Raw genomic sequence first — 23752 nt, forward strand, 5'->3', positions numbered from 1 at the left:
TTTATATATATATATATATATATATAAACGTTTAAATTACAAAAAATGAATAATGAAACTGTTTTAACTGTTTTAAATCTACCTCTTACTTACAATGCAATAGTTCGTTATTCAGGTAACTTTTAATTTTCGGAGGAGGTTTTGACCTCCAAACCCTCCAAAACTACACCACTGGCTATCAGTACATATTAAGCACAATAAAGCTAATAGAAAGACAAAAATATTTTAAAAAAGAGAAATCGCAGAAAATAACATTGAAGAATATTTTTCATTTCACCGGCCAGGTGGCCGAACGGATAGCGCGCCGGACTGCGGGTTCGAATCCCGCTCTGGGCATGGATGTTTCTCTCTCTTGTGTTGTCCTCTGTTGTGTGTGATGTATGAATGTGGCCCACCCTATAAACGGGTTTGTGGCAGTGTGGCGTGGAAATGTTACTCGCCGCCGTAACTTTGGTTGACAGGTGCCCACTGGGTAACGTGAAATGAGTAACAACTCTGGCCTCCTCTAAGGCGAAACGAATAAAGTTCAGTGCCTGCAATTGGAAGAAAAAAATATTTTTCATTTCAAAGGACAAAAAAAATCTGCAGATTCTGTGATTATCTGCAGCACCTACTTTGGATTGTTTTTGCTTAAAGCAATATGACTAAACAACTTTATGTTTCAAACTTCCTCAGTTACAATTAATCATTGGTCTTGAGTATGGCGGATATATTTATATTCCAGGCTAAATTTTTAATAACTTAGCTTCATTAAAACTAAAAGTGGTAGAACATACGTATAAAACAGTGAGATCTTCTGGATCCACACCAGGACTGAAGGGACCCGATGTCTTGTTCACCAATTTCTTTACGATTGCTATCATGTCTTTAAGATTGCCTTTTCTAAGCGCGTTCATGTCAATCTCTTCTTCTTCTTCCCCTCCTCCTCCTTCTGCCCCGCTCGAGTCTTCTCCTGAAGATTTTACTGACTTATCTGTGGAAAATATTTATAAAGACTGAAAATTTCATCTTAAAATTGTCAGTTCTCAAAATATGAGAGCATAAAGCAGAGCTAAATTTTAAGCTTTCACAATAAATAAGTTTAATTTTGATTCAATGTAAAAGCTTTAGAGTGTAAATACAAAAAAAAAGAAAAAAAAGAAAAAAGAAAGAAAAAAAAAGAAAGAAAAAAAAGGATTTTACTTCCTCCATGTTAACCTACGGAAAATTATGTGTTCGAGATTTTATGGACTTTTCTGCGAAAAATATTTTATTTTAAAGTTGCCAGTTTTCCAACTTTCAGAGCACAACACAGATATAAATTATAAACTTTCACAATAATTAAGCATAAATTTAATTCAATGTAAAATTTTAGAGTAAATTTGTAATCCTGTCTACAGTCAAGAACCAAGAGTTTCCTTGAAATTTAACTCAATGTAAAGGTTTTAGAGTAAATTTTTTGTTCTGTCTACAGTCAAGAGTAATTAGTTTACTTTAAATTTAATTCAATATAAAAGTTTTAGAGTTAATTTAAAATTCTGCTTTTAGTCAAAAATTTCTGTTTTTATATCTATGTGTTTGAAAAATTTAATAAAAAAAAAATTTTTTTTTTTAGTCAAGAGTTACTAAAAAATATTTTTTCTCCTCCATGTTGACCTACGGAAAATCATGCGTCTGGAATTTTCTGATTTATTATGCAATTAATTAATATTTTTGTTTCATTTTTTCATTGAAATATGTTCTATTGAATGAACGCTGTCCTTGAAATTTGAAGTTAAAACTTGTAAGTACTTTTAAAATATCTAAAGTTCAAATTTTTAAGAAGCTATCAACTTTGAAACTAAAAATTCGGGGGCTAAGTTCAACAGAAAATATTTCAATGGCTAAATTGAAGCAAAAATTATTTGAAAATATTAATTTGTTGCTAAATAAGTAAGGAATTTCTGGATTATAATGAATTTTTCGCAAGTTAACATTTAGAATGCGAAATCACCTTTTGGTCAGAAGAGGCTCTTTAACATAAATCATTGCAACATTTTTCTGAAAATAGAGATTTATTTAAAAAGGCCGACCCCTTTAATAAATTTTTATTTCACGAAACATAAATTTGATCTGAAATCACTGCACATCGAAAAGACGAGTAAGATAAAAGTTTGGTTTGCTTTGGTGGAGTTGGTTGCGTGACCGACCGATAAGATTGCGGTTGCATCAGCAAGCGATAAGATTATGGTTTCGTAAATGACCGATAAGATTGTGGTTGCATCAGCGACTGATAAGATTTTGATTTTGTAAACGACCGATAAGATTGCGGTTGCGTAAACGACCGATAAGATTGTTTTTGCGTAAACAACCGATAAGATTGTGGTTTCGTAAATGACCGATAAGATTGTGGAAACGACAGATCAGAACCAGAATTGTGTAAACGACCGATAAGATGGCGGTTGCGTAAACGTCGTAGTCGTTTTGCATGTGCATACCTGCCAACTTTTAATCATTTCAAATATAATTTTCCCCAGTGGTAGTAAAAGGGAATTTAAATTACAATTTTAGGCAGAAATATACGCTGTATTATGGGGGCCGTATGCGGACCTCCTAAACTGACTGGACTGGACTGGATAGGATGTTGATCAAAGTACCTGCCCGCAAAGTGGGCATGGACCACCTAAGCAGTATTACACATTAATATATATGCTTATATTTTTTAAAAAATAGTGGTGGTCAGAAAGATTATAAATTAAGTTTATAAATGCAAGGAATGAATGGAAAGCATACATTTTACTACCACTTTAAATATAGAAATAAAATTTTACGCCAAATGCGTAAAAGTTGGCAGGTATGCATGTGGCACGAGGACGAGTAGAACTACTGCTGGCCGAGCAGCAGAAAGAGATATTTTCAAATAAGATAAGTGAATAAAGTTATAATTGGACGCTTACTTAATAATATTTTTAGGAAATAGCACCAATGGATAAGTTTTACTTTAAGACGATGCGGTCCCCAAAACTTTATTTTCTCAGAAAAATTTAAAGCAACAAATGTTATTTTTGGCGATATTTACGTACCAAAACATATTTTCAGCAAACAAGAATTAGAAAAAAAATTTTTATCAAAATATTTCAATTTAAAAAAATAAATTCAAATTGCTATTAGTTTTTTAATTTTTAAAAAGCCAGCTGGAAAAGTTTTCTCTGGCACGTCGATATAAGTTAGAACAAAACTGGGTACAGATTTTATGGTGAGGTGATTAATTTTTTAAATTTTAGAAATTTCAAAGCTCTAACTTCAATAGATTAAAAAAAAATGTCAGACTTTAATATATATAAAAAAAACAGTAAATATTAAAAAATAACAAAATGAAAAAAAAAACAAGTTTAAAAACAGTCCAATATTTGTTAATAGTAATAATGTCATAATAATAACAATAATGTTAGCCAAATATTTGCAAATCATCCTAAATTTTAAATTCTGAAGCTCTATTTAACTTCACAATTGCTATAATGACAAAATATCATTTCATAAAAAAAGTTGAACAAAATAGTTTCATATTATTTACGTTAGTTCAAAAGAGTTGGAATAAATAAAATTATCATTACCGAAATAAATTCGCGCAAAAATTATTGTAAAAAATGTAACTATTAAATGAGTATTTCTAATAAAGATAATAACAAAAATAAAACTTAGTCACTAAAAAAATAGTCAAAGGATTAGAATACCTTTTGGAGGTTTGCCTGTTGCTTTGGTCACGTCAGCTATATGTTGAATTGTTGTCATCGCAGTATCTATATTTGAAAGATCCATCGTATCCTACAAATGAACAAAAGTAAAATTAAAAAAAAACTCCCCTATCATATGGATTAAATAATATTTTATTTTTTAAAAATTTTACTTTAGATTTTTTTCTAAATAAACAAAAAAGTTCTTTGTAAAATAAACAGAAGTTTTAGGATTAAAACTGAAAGTAACGGGGTAACACTTATAGCCGCAACGAACTTTGATGTTTCTTATTTTAATTTATCCATATTATCAATTAGAACATATTTATACCGGGTGACAAAGGAGTATTGGGACAAAGTTAGGGGACAGCACAAGGATTCAGAATTGCATAGCAACCCATGGTCAAAAACGTCATGGGAAAGTAGCGTGACAGGTACATGAAACAAAGAGAATCAAGACTGAGATAATCTGAATTATTTATTGGTCAAAGATATATATAATTATATTTATAACCGTCGTTGAACAGCTGACCCAATCTTATGGACTCACGACTATAAATGTTCAACTCCGCAGCCTTGTAATTTTGAACCCAATCCAGAAGACAAGGGAACTCCTAGATCAAGCATTGGGAGAAATTTGCTTTCATGGAGGACTTTTTTTAATGGAACTTATCCGTATTTGCGTTATATGGGGAAGAACTCCACGAAAACCTTCCACAATTTGCCTGACGGCAAGGGAACATGCGATCTGTCTACCAATTAGGATAATTTACGTCAGCACTGAGGACGGTGCAAGCCAGATGCGGAATTCGAATCCGGTTTGCCTGATAGGAAGGCGAACGCTCTATCCCCTGAGTCATCGTCAAGGATATTAAATATGCTGAGGTAGATGATCTGGGAAAATGTGACAAAGAATTTTCAAAGTTTTCACCATTGCTCCAGATTCATTTCGGAAGTCACGGGTGTTGATCACTTTCCAGCATATCAAAGAAAGAAATTCACGGTGCTTAAATCAGGAGACCATGGTGGCCAGATAACCTGCTCACCCCCCAGTCCATCTAGCGAAGAACACCATTTAGCGGTGTTCGAAGACATTTCCGACTATGAGTTGCTATGCAAATCTGAATTTTTGTGATGTCCCCTACTTTCGTTTAAAGTTTGCCCCAATAATGCTGGAACCTACTGAAATTGACTCAAGTACATTCAAAAGTCAAAAGAAAGAGATAGTGTTTTTTCTTTGAGATTGACTGTTGAAATTTACTCATGGCCACAGTGTATTACAAAGAGATATACACTGCTCAAAAAAATTAGGGGAGCACATGGCTCCCCTAATTTTCTTGAGCAGTGTATATTACAATGAATACAAACCAATGCAGAACCTAAAAAGCAAGATATATTTGGCTTGACCATAAAATTGACTTATGGCTAAAAACTGAAATATTGCACAGCTTGCAAGCTGCTTTCGCTAATTGAGACCAAACATGAAATTCGCTTGAAAAAAAGTCTCAAGTATAGCAGAAGCAAAATCAATTTACTGGTCTATGGTAACTTTTATACAATTAGACCGTAAACTTCGAGAAATTAAGGGGAGAGCATAAGTTTTAATTGATTACTTACCAATTGATCAAGCAAAGTTTTAATATCAGATGAGCATTTCATTGGATGTTTTGGCGGATTACACACTAAAAAATAATAAATGTAGGTTCATTTATTTATACAGGACATCCAGTGGTCCCTCAAAATTATTATAGTGATGCATTAATTTTTGTCATAAAATTTATTTATCCCTTTCCACTCGAGAGGTGACTGTCAGTCACCACTGTCACCTGTAAATTATCCACCACTCTAATTGTGAAATTTTTTCATTTTAATGCTTAGATACCACTTATTCAGTGATCTTCGGGTATTATAAGATAAGATTGTAAAAATCTTTCAAAGTGTTAGTGGTTGCGTCCATTTTTTTAACTGTTGAAAGGTCTTCGAGTGCAAAGGGTTAAAAAGTTAATTTGAAACATTCCTGATGAAAACATTAATCCGATAACTCAATTACTTATAAAGAGTTATAACGTAGGGCGAGTGAAAATTTATAGCATTTAAGTGGTTGCTGAATTTCCAATGCTCTAATGAAAAGTTGTCTTCTACCACTATAACAATTCTGAGGGACCGCTAAACAAACACACACACACACTAATATATATATATACTAGATATTTTATAGTGGTTGCTAAGACTGGAATTTGAGTGAGACGAGATTTTGTAATGTGTTCTGCCATATAGGATAGAAAGCTCTAATTTGACGCTATTAGAAAAGACATGACTATAAAGAACATTCAGTATGTTTATAAGCAAATCAGAAATCCATTATTTTATGCATTAAACATGTTTTTGTGAATTGGAATTTTATGTATGTTTTTTTTCCTTCAAAGTTTTAGTTAACTCATCATCCATTATTTTGTCATTCAATTTTTGATTTAATTAAATACGATTAGTTATATGACAACAAATTGCAGTTTAAACTATACCGGGGAACAATTTTGTTTTTGTTTTTTGTGGCATGGAATTTTTTTTTTAACACTAGGTTTACGAGACGCGTCATTTTGACCCATTTCGAATTTTATAAAGAAAATTACAAAACCAGTTTGCTTTTTTATTTTATCTCTTGTAATGACTTTTATCCACTGATCGAGGTAAATATATATTGAATTCTATTTTCTTCAAAAGCGTTGAAATATTGAAATTCTCTTTGCGGTATACTTATCTCTACGGATATGCTTCAATTTGATGCGATCGTAATTTCGACAAAATTTTGAGTAAACATGCAAACATCACATTAATAATAATGGGAATGTACCGACAATACTTTACTTCCGTTATATCGGTATCTCAAATGAAACAAGCGATAAACAACTGTTGCCGATAAGCAATAGTAGAAAGAATAAACGCAGAATGTCAATTGATGTCAGATTTTGAAGGTTTCAGTAGCTTAATTCGAGTATTGAAAAATGAAATACTAGAATATTTCATAAATATGTATCTCATATTTTTTTTCTTATAGCATATAATTGCATTGCTTTCTAACTGCAGATATACCAACAGCTCCGGACACTCCAAAAAAATAACGACTTAGCAAATTTTGAAAATGATAAAGGGTGAATTATATAAGTATACGATTTAATTAGAAATAGTGGTGGATCAAAGTTTTCGAAATTGAATTTATTAAACCAAGAGTCACAATTGATAAAATGCCACTTTACAATATATATTTGCTGTCCGGAGCAAATTGGCATCTCTGCAGTACTTTTATATGTATTCATACCTACCAACTCTTCCGGATTTTCCGGAAGATTTTATTTTCATTTTTAAAGTGGTAGCAATACTCAGGTTATTCCAATTAACTTATTGAATTATAATGATAATTATAAATGAGTTTGATCACCACTACATATAAATAATTACAATAAATATATAAAAAGCATAATAATACTTGCGCCAGCGAATTTCAACGGGATCAAAATATAAATATATTTTTGAGTCAGATTGTTTTACAACAGCTCTGAAAATCCATTCTCGGAAAGAGTGAAATTTGGCAGGTATGTGTATTCGTTCATGCCTCAAGCTGAGGCGTTTTCGTAGAGAACGCGTATATAAGAAACGTCCGTAAATCTAGAGTAAACAGATCTTGAATATTTACACGTCATTGATTTGGTTTCAACTCTGCAATCGGTTTCTTTCAACACGCTACAGATTTTATGAAATTTAATGATACATTCCTAACCAGGGTTGTTTGAAATCCATTCGATCAAATACTATGAGCCTCCACTTCTCTCCTATGTAGGGAGTGGTAGAAAAATGCCGATAATAAATTTCAGTTTATGATGCGAAACCTTAAGGTCATATGAATTTTGTGTTTAATATTACTCTCAAAGGAGGAGGTATGCATACTTGTATGCATGTAAACCTATACTTTACTTATAAACTTGTACATTTAGATAAAAAAAGAGCTAAACTAAAACTATTATTTTGGAATAAATCTATAGCTTTCGGAACAAAACTAATTTCAGTTTTGAAATTATCACACCTAAATTCGGTAAGATCAAATACTTGTGTAAATCCAACAAAATTTAGTTCGTAGTGTTATCATTGAATTTGTATAATTTAGAAGTAAATACAATTATAAAACAAGGGAGAAAATTGTATTCCCCCCTCCTCATTTTCTAATTATATTCTATAAAAAATATTGAAAGAATTTACTTACATTTGTCGGGTGCTGAAGCAGCATGAAAAAGAAAAAAATTACTGTTATGTTCTTTCTTCATTTGTTAATTAAAACAACTAAAATTTATTTTTACCTAAATTGAAAATGAAAGTTTTTAAAATGCTTTTATTTTATTCATATATGTTATACGAATGTAACCGGGGAGCAATCCACCAGAAGCTGCGGACAGTCGTAGGGGAGGTGGGTCCATCGGCAGTGCCTTTTTTTTCTATATTTATGTTTGTGCCGTTCAAATACTAGACTATACGCCTAGTCTTACTTTATCTCATAGAGTTCTGTCTTATCCGATGACTCAGTGAGAGCCCACTAGGGCTGGTACTGACTAACCAGAACAAGTCCAATCAAGATGTAATGAATAGTTTTTAAATAAAAATAGTAGAAGTTTCTTTTAACGCTCACAAAACCAGCTATAAATGAAATTGTTTTGGTGCCAATGTTTATTCTTTTCCTTCTTACTTTCAGCCCTGCTCTTTGAAAGCGAAGAAGTGAGAGAGAGTTTCATGATCGATTGCTTCAGATTCTTATTTTCAATTCAAGAATGTCAAAATGTCAAGAACTTTAGAGGACAAAGACTCTAACCCATGACCTGTCTACCACTGAAGATATTTCTACGTCAGTACTACGTCGGCTCATTCAATAATATTTGGACTAATGAAGTTATTATAACTATTAATATGAAATTAATATTTAAAAAAAATAGTGCGTGGAGTCCCTCCGCGTGGAAGAAGTTAAACTTCGTAACCTGCGACGTTAATTGTAGAAGAATCAGCAGTTGTAGAAGGATCACTAGTTCTATTCAACGACTCTTTTTCCTGCTCTGCTCGCTTCTGTGCTCTGTAATAACGGTAATATTGTGCATTTTTCCCTCTTGGAAATCTTGAACCAGTGGAAGTGCTTGTGGTTGCCTCATCGTCTCGCCATGGAAAATGTATTTGTATTAATAATGTATGTGAATGCGTCATAATGTAATTTCAGAAGAGAAAACCTAACAATCAATTGATATTCACAAGAGACGTACCTTGAAATAACCTTAAATCCGTCGCATTGTCCGTGGGATTGTTTTCACTCATTTTTTACAATTGTTATCCACTAAATTTGAAAATAAAAAATACTATCCTATTAAATTGTATGTGTATCAAATCAAACTAAAAAAATATTTATGGACAAACAATACTTTTATTATTTTAATGCTAGTGAGGAAAACAATATGGAAATGAATGAGGGAAAACTGGATCCTATCACGCGATTTCCCGGCCAATAAAAATGTAGCGTTAAACGTTTAACGCAACCTTGTTGGAAGTCGCATAAGAAGTATAACTTCAAAAAATATCAAATAGTGATTAAAAAAGCTAAAATTATAGCCGCCACCTAAGATTCATTTTTCACCAGTGGTGAGTGGGAGATTGTAACTTACGAGTCTTGGTTATGCTATTAAAAAAAAAAAAAAAAAACTAGGAATTTACAGCCTAATCTATTTATTCTAATACTCTTTTTAAACCATATCCATTTTCGTAAAAGCACAATTTTAACTATGTACAAAAGAAAAACTGCAGGACAGAAGAAAGAAAGCGTAAAAATATCACAGACTAAATTCGCAAAATGAGTCTTTTTTAATATGTTGCTATTCTTTGCATTCTAGTAATGAGTCTAGCTAAATTATCCAATGATATTCGGACTAATGAAGTTGCTGCATGCAAACTCAACTTCAGCATTTATAACTGGAATAAAATATCCTGAAAACATTTACTTTTTGAACAAAAGACTCCTGTCTCTGTGATTTTATTTTCAGTGATGACAAACACTCGTTTCTGTGGTAACCAAAACTAAAATTGTACATAATGATGGATTTTGCTTCCATTTAACACATATAGATTTGGTAATTTGAATACGTTTGACTTTTCGAACGGACTGATTATCGTGGCATAAACTCGTAGCAAAAATTCTAGCATTTATTCGTGTGACTTAATTGTTATTATTATTTATTTCTTGAATTACATTTTGACGAAACAAAAACATTCGTGATCACGAAGATGCAAGGTGTTGGATAAAATTGTGGAAATAAATTTACACTAACTCTAAGTATCTTTCTTTTGGCAGAAACTGTTTTGAAAGATTTTACAGTGTAAAACATAATGTTGCATTATTGTAGGTAAAAACAAAACATTGCGTTGCATTATTGTTGGCACAAACTAAACATTACACTACATTGCATGACTGTTGGCACAATTTGAGAATTCCCGCTCAAAGCTTTTATAAATGGCAACGTTTTTACCCATACAAAATTTGGAACGACCGAAACGAGGAGAGGAAGTCAATAACTTTTATTTTTACTTTAATGTAAGCAATTATGAAATTATTCAGTAAGAGTAGGGCCTCCACGGGACTTAAAAATTTTAAAAAGCGGTAACGGAATTAAAACAAATGTCGATATTTTAATTTTTGTGTAACTTATAAAAATAATTTTTTCAAAGAAAGTATTATGCACGAAATTTCAGCTTCGAAACCACTTAACGATAAAGTCGTAAATTAAAAGAAAGAAATATCCTCTAGCGTTAAACTAAATTTACTACCCATACTAAAGCTTTTCAAAGACTACAAGATTACTAACAATGTGCAGCAATATTCATGTTAGAATCCTTTTATAAATATAGTTGTAATGAGAAACGAAAATAAGTTATTGACTTTATCCTTTCATTTTGATTGATGCAAGTTTTGCATGGGTAAAAAGGAAACATTTTTTATGAGTTTCAATCATAATTGTCAAAATTGTGATCAGTTTTGCCATGTAAAATCATCCAAAACATTTACTGATAAAAGAAAGATTGTAATCTGGAAGTGTTTCCGTTATTTTAATCAACCCCTGTATATTAATAACGTAAGGACTGTTATTTTGAGTTGAAATTAGCATCTTTTAAAAATTAAAAATGTTTACTAGATAGGTGAGTCTAGATAGGTAAACTAAGATAGGAGAATCTTAGTTTCCTAGAAAGTTTCAAGTAACACTTCAGTTTTTTGATATTGTATGTAAAGTTTCAAAATTGAAGTTTCGCTATGAGTTTAAGGTCCTGAAGCTACAATTTTTAATTTTTATTTTTCATTGAAAAAGCTACAACGAACGAATAAGTATTTTATGTAAATATTTAGTTTTCAGCACTTATTTTGTGCCCGCTAAGAGTTATATCAAGTGCTAATTAACAAGCTTTTACTTAGTTAAAGAGTGGGTGATGTGTTTTTAATTGAAGAGCTGAGTGGCTGCAGCGTGTGATATTTTCAGGGGCATGAATAGACATACAGTCTAGTATATAATCTAGCATATGGACTACACTGGGTACTAGTCTTCCAGATTGATGTCTTTACTCTAGTACTGGCTAGACATATAGTCTAGTTTATGGACTGCATATATATAAGTATTAAAAAAAAATCGGTGCACGACCGATGGACCTACCTCCTCCACAGCTGTCCGCAGCTTCTGATAAGTTGGTCCTGGATTACACCAGTCTGATATTCCTGAATGGTAAAAAAGGCTATGCGCAATATTTACAATACTTCATAGATAGTATAACATACGGTAAGAAAAAGGCTACTAGTGAGCTGTGTGTGATATTTTCAGAGTTAAGTGCTCTCTGCTAACGCAATTGATCTTTAACAATCTTGTATATATTCCATAATTTTTATTTTAAATTAGATAGTAGTAAATAAAATTATTTAAAGCACTATTATTGCACATTTAAATGAACTTAAAACCTAATAGTTTGAGCTCAGATCTTCAATAATGAACAATTAAAATAGTCATTAAAAAATTTTCGCGCAATATCTAATTTCATATTCATCCATTTAGATCTTGAATTGTGAATGAATTGAATTATTCGTTAAAAAATTTCTACACAGTACTCTAATTACATATTCATCATTTCGGATCTTCAATTGTGAGTGATTAAATTATTTGTTAACAAATTTCTACACAGCAATCTAATTACATATTCAACCTCTCAGATCTTCAATTGTGAGTGATTAAATTATTCGTTAAAAATATCTCCACTCAGTACTTCTAATTACATGTTTTTGAACGCAAAACTTTGATCTACAACAGTCTTACCCATTCCACCTAAGAAGTAACTAGCATTCTCATGGGATACTTTGTACTGCCAAGTGACGAATTCATCAAGTTTTCCACGTACAAAATCCTCGTACAAGTTCTTTTTCAGTCGTCTGCAACCCACAGTCAACTGAAGTGGCTTCAAGGGCTGACGTAATGGTGGAGATAGGCGATCCGGGTACTTCACAAAAGCTTTCCTCTGGGCATTAATGTATAGCTAAGAAGAAATGCGTTTATTAGTAACAATACAGTTTAAGAGCAACTAAAGTAACAATGCAAACAATATTAATGATAAAAAGCACTTTTATCATCGTCAACAAACACTGAACATCAAAACAATAGTAATAAAATAACAATAAAATAAAATAACAAAATAATTGATAATAATTGCCTCATTTCATTTTAGCTGACTTCAATAAGCCCTGAATAATCATATCTTAACAACAAAAATAATGAAACAAATAATATTACTGATTATTGATATTCATTATTCAAATTCATATACAAAATACAATTAAACATTGCCAATAATAAAAATTTTATCAGAGATAATTGTTTATATTTTATTTCACACTTGCTGAATGCTCAGATTTAGTAAGAACGGATTTAGTTTTAACGGAGTAAGAAAATACAAGTTTTGCTTTCCCTGTAATGGAGTATAAAGTTGGTTAGTATGCTCTTTCGTTTCAGCTACAGTAGTCTGAAATGTGTTAACATTGCAATTAACATAGCCACAACTTAAAAAAACTATCCCCTATCCCATTCATCATTAAATTACATACAGTAAGGAATAAACATTGATTTAGCAAACATTGTGGTAGCCTTACATAAATACATCATCATCAATATTTATCTGGGCGCCTGGGGCCTTTTTCCCATTCGTCTTGAAATGTGATCTTTAGGGTGGTTCTTTCTGGTAATTGAAATGCAATTGCATACCTGCCAACTTTTAATCCCTTCCATTATCATTTTTCCCAGTGGTATTAAAATGGAATTGAAACTTCAATTTTAAGCAAACAAATACTTTGTATTAGAGAAAACTTAAGTTGACTACCATGATAGTAACGCATCTTAATATATGTGCATAATTTTTGTGAGAATAGTGGTGATCAATATCATTTAAAAATTAAAATTGTAAAAGAAAAAATGGTATATAATTACTACCACTTTAAATACGAAAATAAAATCTTGCGGAAAATCCGGAAGAGTAGGCAGGTTAGCAATTGAAGTAGACNTATATGTGCTTAATTTTTGTGAGAATAGTGGTGATCAATATCATTTAAAAATTAAGATTACAAAAGAAAAAATAGTATATAATTACTACCACTTTAAATATGAAAATAAAATCTTGCGGAAAATCCGGAAGAGTAGACAGGTATGCAATTGAAGTAGACTTACATAAATTCAATTAAATGGTGAATTATATAACCCTACGAATTAATTAGAAATAGTGGTGGATAAAATCTACTAAATTGAATTTATTAAACCAAAAATCATAATTGATAAACTACGACTTTAAAATACATATTCGCTGTCCGGAGCAAGTTGGCATCCCCGAAAGGCTTTTTTTTACAACATTACAATATTTGGAAGTATTGAAACAATATGATGTTGAGTCACATCTAACGCAAGCAGTTTTGATAAAAATTCCTCTAGTTGTGCTGTCGTACATAAAATGAAAATTCTGAAAACTTATAAAAAAACTCATCAAGAAATCTATCACATCAAATACCTATCAATGAAAAAGTTTCGAAAAAATATCATGTTAAAGGAAAATGTGACTTATTACTACAAAGCCTTCATTTGTGTTTTAACTGAATCTAGAATTTTATGAAGTACGTGTTTAATATATTTACATCCAATCCATCTGCCTGACTCCAAGTGAAAGCAACACTGCTCCATGTATCGTTGAGCACAATTCCTGCTACGTAAACAGACCAAACATTTTCCCCAGTTGAAACGACGGCGTGCATGTAGATGCCTTTGTAGAAAACAGCCACACCAGGAATGCCTTCGATGTCCCCTCCTGTTGATGAACAATTTGAATTAATTATTTAAAATAAATTAATTTACATAAACTCACAGGATATAAAAACCACGACCGTGAAGAAAATTAAAATAGGGTAACTAAGTTTTAGCTTGGTCGGTGAAAAATATTTACATTTAGCTTCCATCTAAGCATTTTAGAAACAGCCCTAAGTTTTCTTTTTTACTTGCCAGCATGAATAGAAATTTTTTTATCTGTATATACCCCAGATGGCAACAGTATGGAAAAGTTTAAGGAATGGTGACCAATGTCTCATGATGTTATCATAATATAGACTTTATTAAATCATTTTAACAGAATGATAACAGTGAGGAAAAAATGACAATTGTTAAATTCTAACCCACGCATGCCCTGGATTCCGCTTCACTGTGCTTGCTCCTTACGTAAATAAATTTTGATGTTCCATCTACATTCTATGTTAATCTTATCAATAAATAATTTATCATTAAATAGTTATAGCTGTTTGTAATCGCTACATTAATTTTGAATTACCCTTTACAATAAAAACATGATGGAATAAACGTAAAGATTTTCTTCTCGATGCGTTTTTATGACAGAGGTATTTTTTCGAAGTCGACCGCTGATGAAAAACAAATATGAGAAATTTTAAAATGAAAAAAATAAACTATTAAGTCTAGAAAATTTCATTTTACTTAATTTTATAACCGTCGTTGAACTGCCGACCCAATTTTAGGGTTAACGACTACTAATATTCAACTTTGTAGTTTTCTAATTTTACACTCAATCCCAGGGCTCGAAAAAACTCAAAAATTTTACCCGTCCTCGAGGACGGCTTGTCCAACAATGTACCCGTCCTCCTTTGAAACTAACTCGTAGCTTCTAAATAAATAAAAATATAATTTTCTCTTATTTATTACAAACATTTATATAAATTGCACAATGAATTAGTAGTTACTAGGATTACATTATACAGTAATAAAAGAAATACTAGGTTACTAATAGTAACCTAGTATTTCTTTTATGAAATAATTTATTTCTTTTATGAAATAATTTAAATGACAAATGTCAAGTTATCTGGAATGTCAATTTATCCGAGGGTACTGCGTTTTTTAAATGAATCAAATATGACGTTTGCCAGTTCCACAATCAAGCTAATGATTTACAGAGGTTTCTGCACAAAAATCTGAAAGGGGTTTTCCATTTAGGTAGATGTTCATAATTGCGTTTAATGCTTCTTGTTTAAGACCAGTACGTAATGTTTTTTTTTGTAAGTCCATTGCTGAAAAGTCCCTTTCAACTGCTGCAGTACGGGAGACAGAGAAAACATCAATTCCACCATGCACAGTATGTTGCTGTATTTCTAGATTAGAGGGTCATTTTAGAAGTGAGGCGCTAAACTCTTGTAAGATAACAAAAATTGAAAATGTATCACCAACTTTAACGGGAAAATGGCCGTCCGCGCGGACGTCGGATTCGAGAAATTCGTTGTCCGCTGGGAATTTTTGACCGCCGAGGACGGGCGGACGGGTGGTTTTTCGAGCCCTGCTCAATCCAGAAAACAAGTTGTAATTCCTGGATCAAGTACTAGGGAGAAATTAGCCCTTGTGAAGGACTTTTTGATGGAATTAACCCACATTTGCGGTACATGGTGAGGGAAAACACAGAAACCTTCTACGATTAGCCTGACGGCAAGGGGACTCTAACCCATGATCCGTCTGCCATTGAGGATTCTTTTACGTCAGCACTGTGGCCGGTGCGAATTCCTAACTTTTAGGAGGACATCTTAACCATTTGGCTACAATTAATTTGCATCTGGACTTTTATATAAAAATTAAATTTTATGTATATATGTATCTGATTAAATTATGTTTTCTAACTAATTAACACATTGCATGCGAACAACTTTCCAAAAAAATTATCACAGATGTAATAGATTAAAACTTTAAAAAAGTGGTAGGCAGGATTTCATTAAAGTTGTAGCAGACTTGCCACTATAGCTACAATTTTAATTTTAAAAAAATGCAACGAACAATTTTAGTACTGATTATATATCTACTGAATCAGTTACCATTGTGATAATCACGAATAGATAATTCCTTTAAAACAACAGACCGGAGACGAAGTAGTTTTGGTACCACTTTTTAATATATTTACCTGATCCGCATGCAATGTGTTAAATGACTAATACAGTATACTGTCGACATCTCAAAGTCGAAGGGACGCTAAAAAAATGTCGAGTTAGCGAGTTTTCGATATTGCAAGCTCAGAACTAAATATGTTCTGAAAAAGTAGAAAACTATATTCAAAAATATTACTCTAAAAAGTGAAACATAAGAATAACTACTAAAAAGCATGCATGTAATGATAGTTGATTATAAGTCTAAATATACTAGAATTATTATTTTATTTTTGAGAGTAAGAAAAAAATAATTATGCATATAATAAGAAATAATTGGTTTACAAGGAGCTTACAATATGTTTTTTCCGAAAAATATCTTTTTCTATTTCCAAAAAAGTTCGATATAGCAAAATTTTGAAAAGAAAGCCTTCAACATAGGAATACAAATTAAAATTATGTAGATTTGAAATGTTAAAGAAAAATTCCTTTGAGGTATCGAAAATATACTGTATAGTACTTAAACTACCACTAGGACAAATATTTTTCGAAAATACGCAAATACCGTATTTGTTGGAGAGTATAGTCAAACGATACCTGTGCTGAATAAATATCTTTTGCTTTTATCCTTCCTATCAAAGAGCAATTTAGCAAATATACTGGCGGAAAAGCCATTTTTGCAGTTTATAGGATTTCGCCAACACTTATTGTGTTCTTCAGATGCTTTGCCACGAACTGCTCTGCTCAGGTCATCAATTTTTAAGCACGATCTTTCGGGTTTCTCTTCATTGTCGCCAAAGTCTGCCGAGTTACCAAATCCGTCCAGGCCATCCTCCGACGTGTGGACCGGTCCATCGTTGTAAACTGGAGTTCCGGCAGCGGCTAAATCCGACAGGTAGAAACTGGATGTGGAAGCAAACCTCGTATCTGAAATGATAACAGTTAGATGCTGAGATTCAACAAATAAGTTACACATGACTTTATTTGGAAATTAATCCATTGATTCATCTTTTCCCCAAACCGCCAACTGGGGAATGAAATTTTCTACACAGATCGGTCGGCATGCATTGTTAAAACAGATCAACGCACCACAAAAATATAGGAAGGACAATAAACAATTTACAATGAACAATAAACTTTTAAAAATCAACACTTAACATTTCCAAATTTGAAAAGGAACAATAAACAGTCAATTTTAATCTGAATTTCAATTATAGTCTGATCATTGAGAGTTCAATATTGTTCTTGGTTTCTAATTTAATTGGTTAAGCCCTCCGTTATCGTGGGAGTAGTTCCCACAGTTCTAGTCACAGGGAGTTCTAGTCCTTGACAGGTGAAAAGACAGCTTGAAATCTTAATGTCTGCTTGGCAAATCAGGCGTACGTTGGTAGAGAATATTCCTATTTTGAACTAGTGTTCTTGGCAGAACAGTGTTCTTAGCAGTCATGGTCAGCCATTTGTTTAAAAATCGCTACTGCCTCTTTTCAGGATTTACAGTTTCCATTAATCTAGAATGACTTTCCAAGATTCATCTTTGATATTTTTGACGCATCATTATTATTCATTTCATTAAAATTTGTTAAAAAATATATCGTTTTAGTGTAGCAGGTGCAATTTCTTGTTGAGGTCATAGTTCTGATTTTTTTCCTCTAGAAAGTCTGCCTGATCATTACCTTCGATACCATTGTGTGATAGAATCCACTAAATAAAAATATTTCTAATGTTTTGATAAAGTATAAAGTTTGATTTCTTATGTGATCTTAGTTTCAAAACAATTGTTCTGTGGTTGATATTCAATCAACCAGAATAATCATTTTTAAGAACATATTTGATATTGCTTTTAAGTTCTCTGGTGCTAGATATAACAAATTGTTCTACCCATTGTGTTACAGTATTTAATATACTGTATAAAATTTTTATTTAAAAAATGAGTTCGATTGTTTTCCTTTTTGCCAACTTTTTGAATGGCTAAGTAAGCATGCCTTTAGTTATTTTTTGCCGTCGTATCGATGAATTTAGCTATGATTTGATTTGAAAAATATATCACTTTTTTGAAAGGATAAATGCATTGGAAATGTAACAAAATGTATAGTTCAACGAAGATGTATCATGTATAATATGTAAATATATAGTACTTAATAAGTATGGAACAAAGTATACAGTACTAAACAGGAAGATAACAGAATGTATAGTACTTAAAAAATACAGAACAGAATGCATAGTACTGAATGCTATACCTATTTTTTTAAAATCTAGGAATGATTTTTCTTGCACGTTATACCTGATGGATCCGGTGTAGTTGTTGGCGGTGTGGTTGTAGTTGGCGGTTTTGTTGTTGTAGTTCGCCTCGTAGTTGTAGTGGTCGGTTTCCGGGTAGTTGTCGTGGTTGTTGTAGTTGTGGTTGCTTTAGTTGTTGTAGTAGTTGCAACAGTAGTTGTAGTTGTCGAAGTTGTTGTGGTTGTAGGTTCAGGTGTTGTTGTAGGTTCCGGAGTGGTAGTGGGTTCTTCAGTTGTTGTCGTAGTAGGTTCCGTTGTGGTTTCTTCTGTGGTCGTAGGTTCCGTTGTAGTAATGACGGTAGTGGTAGTCGCTTCTGTAGTAGGTACTACTTTAGGTGGTTCTGGTGTCATCATAGCTGTTGTCCTTTTTAACGCGTCGTCTAAAAACACAGGCGTCGCCTGATTTGTTTCAAAGAGTTTTGATGATTAACTACAACTATAACTAAACATTTTTCTACCTATTTCTATTACTGCAACTAAGAACACAACTACTGATTTCTAACACTACTAGAAAAACTGTTTTTATTTATTTCCATCCCTTTCTGTTACTATATAACATGATAATTGAAGAGCCTAATGGATGCAGCAGGTAAGGGACATTTTCAGGGATATTTACTTGTCAGAAAAAATTGGTCGAATCAATATGGTTATGTTTAATATAATAGAATTGTTTTTGCCATCACTTTAGTTATATATCAAATCCAGATTAGTTTTGAGTAGTTTTGTATTATTTTTATTCTCAATTACTTAGCGGTGAATAAAATAGGCAAAGAAATATTAATTTCATTACCTAATGATTTTATTATAAAGTAGTTTGGATACCACATTTTTCTTCTTACTTTGAACAGGGCCACTTGCCTAGTTCTTCCACTCAGCTCTTCAATTTTAATAGCATAAATGAGCTAATAACTAATCACACATAGTAGTAAATTAAAGTTCAGAAATGAATTTTAGTAACAACATCATGACAGCTATTTAATTCAAATATTCAAAAATATAGGTTTTATGATTATAACACCACATTATTTTGCTAAGTAATAGTTTAAAAATAATTTTAAAAAAAAGTTTTCTATAATTTTAAAGGATATATTTTCCATCTTCAATCTAATAGTCGTCGTTCTTTTCTCCTGAAAAATTAGATTAACATAGGATAAATTATTTCGAAGAGATTTTATAACACAAAAAATATTTTATGAAACATATATAACTTGGACTTGGTTCGATTTAATTTGTCTTTTAAACACGCGTCTTTTTTCCAATAAGTCTTGTTGGCATTTTTAAAATTGTCCAATTTTATTTTATAACCGACGTTGGACAGCTGACCCAATTCTGGGTTACGACTATGTTCAACTTGCAATTTCAAACCTAATCCTGAAGACAAGAAAACTCCTGAAGAGAAATTTGCCTTTTGGCCTTTATGGCGGACATTTAGATGGAACTAACCTACATTTGCGTTACACGGGGAGGAAAATCACGGAAACCTTTCTTGTTTAGAATGATCCGTTTACGGCTGAGGATACTTTACGTCATCACTATGATCGGCGTTAGCCGATTACGGAATTTGTTTCGACCAGTCATTGCTGAGATTTGACCCCGGTCACCTCATTGGGAGGCGAGCATTCTATCCCCTGACCTACCACAGCTTTAATTTTTCAAATATTTAGTAAATAGAATTAGTCCTGGTCGATCCGGATAACTGGCACTCTAAGGCAGAGGTTCCCCTAAAGCATCCCTGGGTGACAGCGCTTCCAAGAGTTAGGATATTTCTAATCAGTAATAATATTTATATTCAATTCATAATCCATAATTAATTAAACATTTTGCTTGCTTCTGTGAACTTTCTTATGTGTAAAAGGTGAATAAAAAGGATTAATATTTAAAATATATATATAGATATTTTAAATAACAATATATTAAACAAATTATGAAAAGAATAAACATTCATAAAAATTTCATAAATATTTCTCATCGAGCTTTTCAATTCAAAAAAAAAAAAAAAAAAAAAAAAAAAAAAAAAAAAAAAAACTAAATTCAAGAATAAAGAATTACGTTTCTCTGATAACTATTCTCATAATTTATAACAATTCTTTTTTAAAAACTCATAATTGAGCTTATTAGTTTTTAGCATATACATACACAAAAAATTCATAATATTAAATATTTAATTCTATTCATTAAATAACTTCAAAATAATCAGTAGTCTTTTTTTTGGTTAGTATATTCGCAGATTCTAATGAATTTTTTTTAATATCAATATATAATTTTTTTTTCTAATCCTCCTGAAGAAACTCGACAATTAAGGTTCCTTTGCAGAAAAAAATTGGGAACTACTGCTCTAAGGCAGCGGTTCTGAAATGGTGTTCCGCATACCTCTGGGGTTCCGTGGAAGTTCGTTTGTACTTTTTAAAACCCGTGATGAGTTTTGAAACTTTTGATTATATTTAAATATAACCTATAATTCATAATTTATTTGACCTTTTGGTTACCAGAATGGATTTATTTTAAGTAAAATGCTAATGAAATAAAAATGGCAATTTTTAAAAATTAAGTATAACATTTCTTATAATCTATATATATATTTCTCTTACACGGCGATAAAAAAAAAGCCTCATTACAACTCCCCGAATGGCAACGCTAGAAAATAGACCAATAATTACCGCTAAAAATGTCACATGCCAAATCTAGCTAAGATGGCTCAACATATAGCGCTTTTAAAAACGGAAACTGAAATAACCAGAGAGAGCATAAGCTAGGCAGAAGTGAGTAGTCTTTGTCGATAGATCTCTATTTTAGTATTTTGTCGAAAGCGCTTTTTTTCACGAATTTATATATTACGAATTTATTTGACGATTTTTGATTTATATCACGAATTTATTTGTTTTACTAGAATTTATTTGTTTATGCAGGTTTTTCCATTGCAATTCACTTATTTCAATTTTTAATAGACTTAATTATAGCCAAAATTTTAACCTTTTTAAAGAGATATCAGTTTTAGAAATTTTATCTTAAGATTTTATACTATAGCACATTTCTAATAGGTTTAACGAATTACATGTCATTTATTTGAATTCAAATTTATTTTAATGACTTAGTATTTACTAAAAAGATGTAATTTTTTTTTAAAAAAAAAGTTGTTATATGGATTTGAATGATTGTTTTGAATTCTTAGAATTTTGTGCATTTGCAATGTACCTAAGTTAGTAGCGAGCGAAGCGAGCTTGGTTTGCGAAGCAAACCATATAAGATTGCGTAGCAATTTTCGGGGGTTGGCGAGCGTTAGCGAGCAGGGGGCACAGCCCACTAGTTAAATATAATATTTCCTATAACAATGTAATGAACAAATAATGAAAATAACATACATTCATAAAATATTGCATTAATATCTCCTATCGCGTTTTTCAAATCAAAATAAAATAACGAAATTTAATAAAGAAATGTTTTCCTTACAACCATTTTCAACATTTATATATAGTAGTTCTTTTAAGTTCTTATTTTCGTAACCATAAACCTGCTTCTTTTTAACCATTTTCAATTTATCTATGTACACCAGAAATAAATTCATAACCTTGCCTAGCCTATTCATGACCTTCCATAAGGACTACAAATTTAACTGTCCGAAATTAAACATAATTAAAATCTTAGAAAAATCTTATAACTTCTACCTAAGTATTTTAAAAATAATCTTTTATGGGTAACAGCTTTCATAATTACCTTAATAAACTTAATTTACTAAGTCGGGTTTCCGCAAAAGAAGGTTCATTATTTAGGGTTACGTAACCAGAAAAAAAATTGAGAACCGTTGCACCGTATTTACTGAACCGTATTTACGAAAACCAATTTTTCATTTAGTAGTAATTGTCCAGAAATGTGTTTAAATTTCAATAAATTATTTTTTAGCACCTGGAATTTCGAATAACTTCTCAATGAAAAGTTCAAAAACAGTTAACACGAGAAGAATAAAAAAAAATTTTTTTTATATCAATATCTGAAATAAAATAAATGAATTTCTTTTGTAAGAAATTCTTGCTTGGAGAGCTACATTTTAATCAAATCTAATATGAATCGATTTATAAGCATGCATATTTTAAAAAACTCCTATCGTTAAAATGACAGAGGCGTAGTATCATAAACAAGTTCATTCAAGGTTCATGTTTAAGCACGGAATTTAGTAAGCACGCAAACTTGTTTTTCACTGGAATTTGTGTAATGAAAATCTTTTACAATTTATTGACAGGTAACACTAACAAACTGACAATGCAATTTGTCACAAAAAATTATTTAAATTTATTTTATGTTTTGAAAAATTTATTTGGAATAAGACAATAATATTTATAATTAATGAAATCAGTAAAATAGAAATTATTTAAAAAAATACATTTGGCTAGAACATTTAATGTACTCAGAAAAGCCAAACATAAACCGATTGATTTGGAAATTAAAAACATAAATGGAAATGGATAGGTCATGTACTACGTAAACCTCAAAAATTTTAAGTAAAACAAGTTTTTGATGGGAACCCTCAGAGCAATAGAAAAAGAGGAAGACCCAAAAAATATTTGGAGCAGGATGATTGTAAGCGATTAAAAATCATAGGACAGACATGGAGAGAGTCATAATATGTAGCCACACATAGAGTGAGATCGAAAGCTATGATAAAAGGCCTATAAGCTTCAATTCGGAGTGAAAAAGAATATGTATGTATGTATTTAATATAAACATATGGCCACCACGTTATAACAAGATTAAATTAAATTGATTGATTGACAGGCAAGAAAACATATTGGTGTTTACTGGAATAAATACTGTTTTGAATTGAACTTGTAAATAATTTTCGCAAACTATTGAAATCTTTGAACTTCCTACCACTAATTTAATAAAATTTTTAAAAATATTTTAATAATAAGTTAGTGGTAGTGTTGACATAATTTTCTGACTTACATATTACCCAGTTGTCGCGAATATTTGTTCAGTGGTCACAATTTATATTCAAATATTTGATTAACAGTTACATAATCTTCGGGTTTAATAGAGATGGTTAACATAAGAAAACTAATTTTGCGTGCAGCTACACACTAAGCTACATACTTGTTCCAGTTCGTAGTGGCGCATTCATAAATTTTCAAAATGACACTGAATTCTGAAAATTTTTGTGTCTTATGCTCTAGATCTTCACTTTATAAAATATTCTGTTTAAAACAGAGCAGTTGGTATGCCTGAAAATAAATATGCGGCCGGCTACAGCAATACAATTAAGAGTATATATATATATATATATATATATATCATGT

The 23752-nt window shown here is 31.3% G+C and overlaps 2 protein-coding genes across 2 annotated transcripts in view; both read right to left on the bottom strand.

Moving 5' to 3' along the window:
- The window catches only part of LOC107456974 (uncharacterized), a 130113-nt gene that overhangs the window by 48551 nt on the left and 57810 nt on the right, over positions 1–23752 (bottom strand). The window contains exons 2-8 of the mRNA XM_071181981.1: positions 18470–19591; positions 16786–17115; positions 13921–14090; positions 12065–12281; positions 5310–5374; positions 3693–3783; positions 777–973 (exon numbers count right to left, since the gene is read on the bottom strand). Of these exons, the coding sequence (XP_071038082.1) occupies positions 777–973; positions 3693–3783; positions 5310–5374; positions 12065–12281; positions 13921–14090; positions 16786–17115; positions 18470–18818 (1419 nt within the window). The 5' untranslated portion in view covers positions 18819–19591. The remainder of the gene's footprint in view (positions 1–776; positions 974–3692; positions 3784–5309; positions 5375–12064; positions 12282–13920; positions 14091–16785; positions 17116–18469; positions 19592–23752) is intronic.
- Positions 22438–23752, bottom strand: part of LOC107451971 (protein GVQW3-like) — a 1968-nt gene continuing 653 nt past the window's right edge. The window contains exon 3 of the mRNA XM_071181631.1: positions 22438–22449. Within this exon, the coding sequence (XP_071037732.1) occupies positions 22438–22449 (12 nt within the window). The remainder of the gene's footprint in view (positions 22450–23752) is intronic.

Source organism: Parasteatoda tepidariorum, chromosome 6 (genome assembly GCF_043381705.1).
Source record: "Parasteatoda tepidariorum isolate YZ-2023 chromosome 6, CAS_Ptep_4.0, whole genome shotgun sequence".
Lineage (NCBI taxonomy): Eukaryota > Metazoa > Arthropoda > Arachnida > Araneae > Theridiidae > Parasteatoda > Parasteatoda tepidariorum.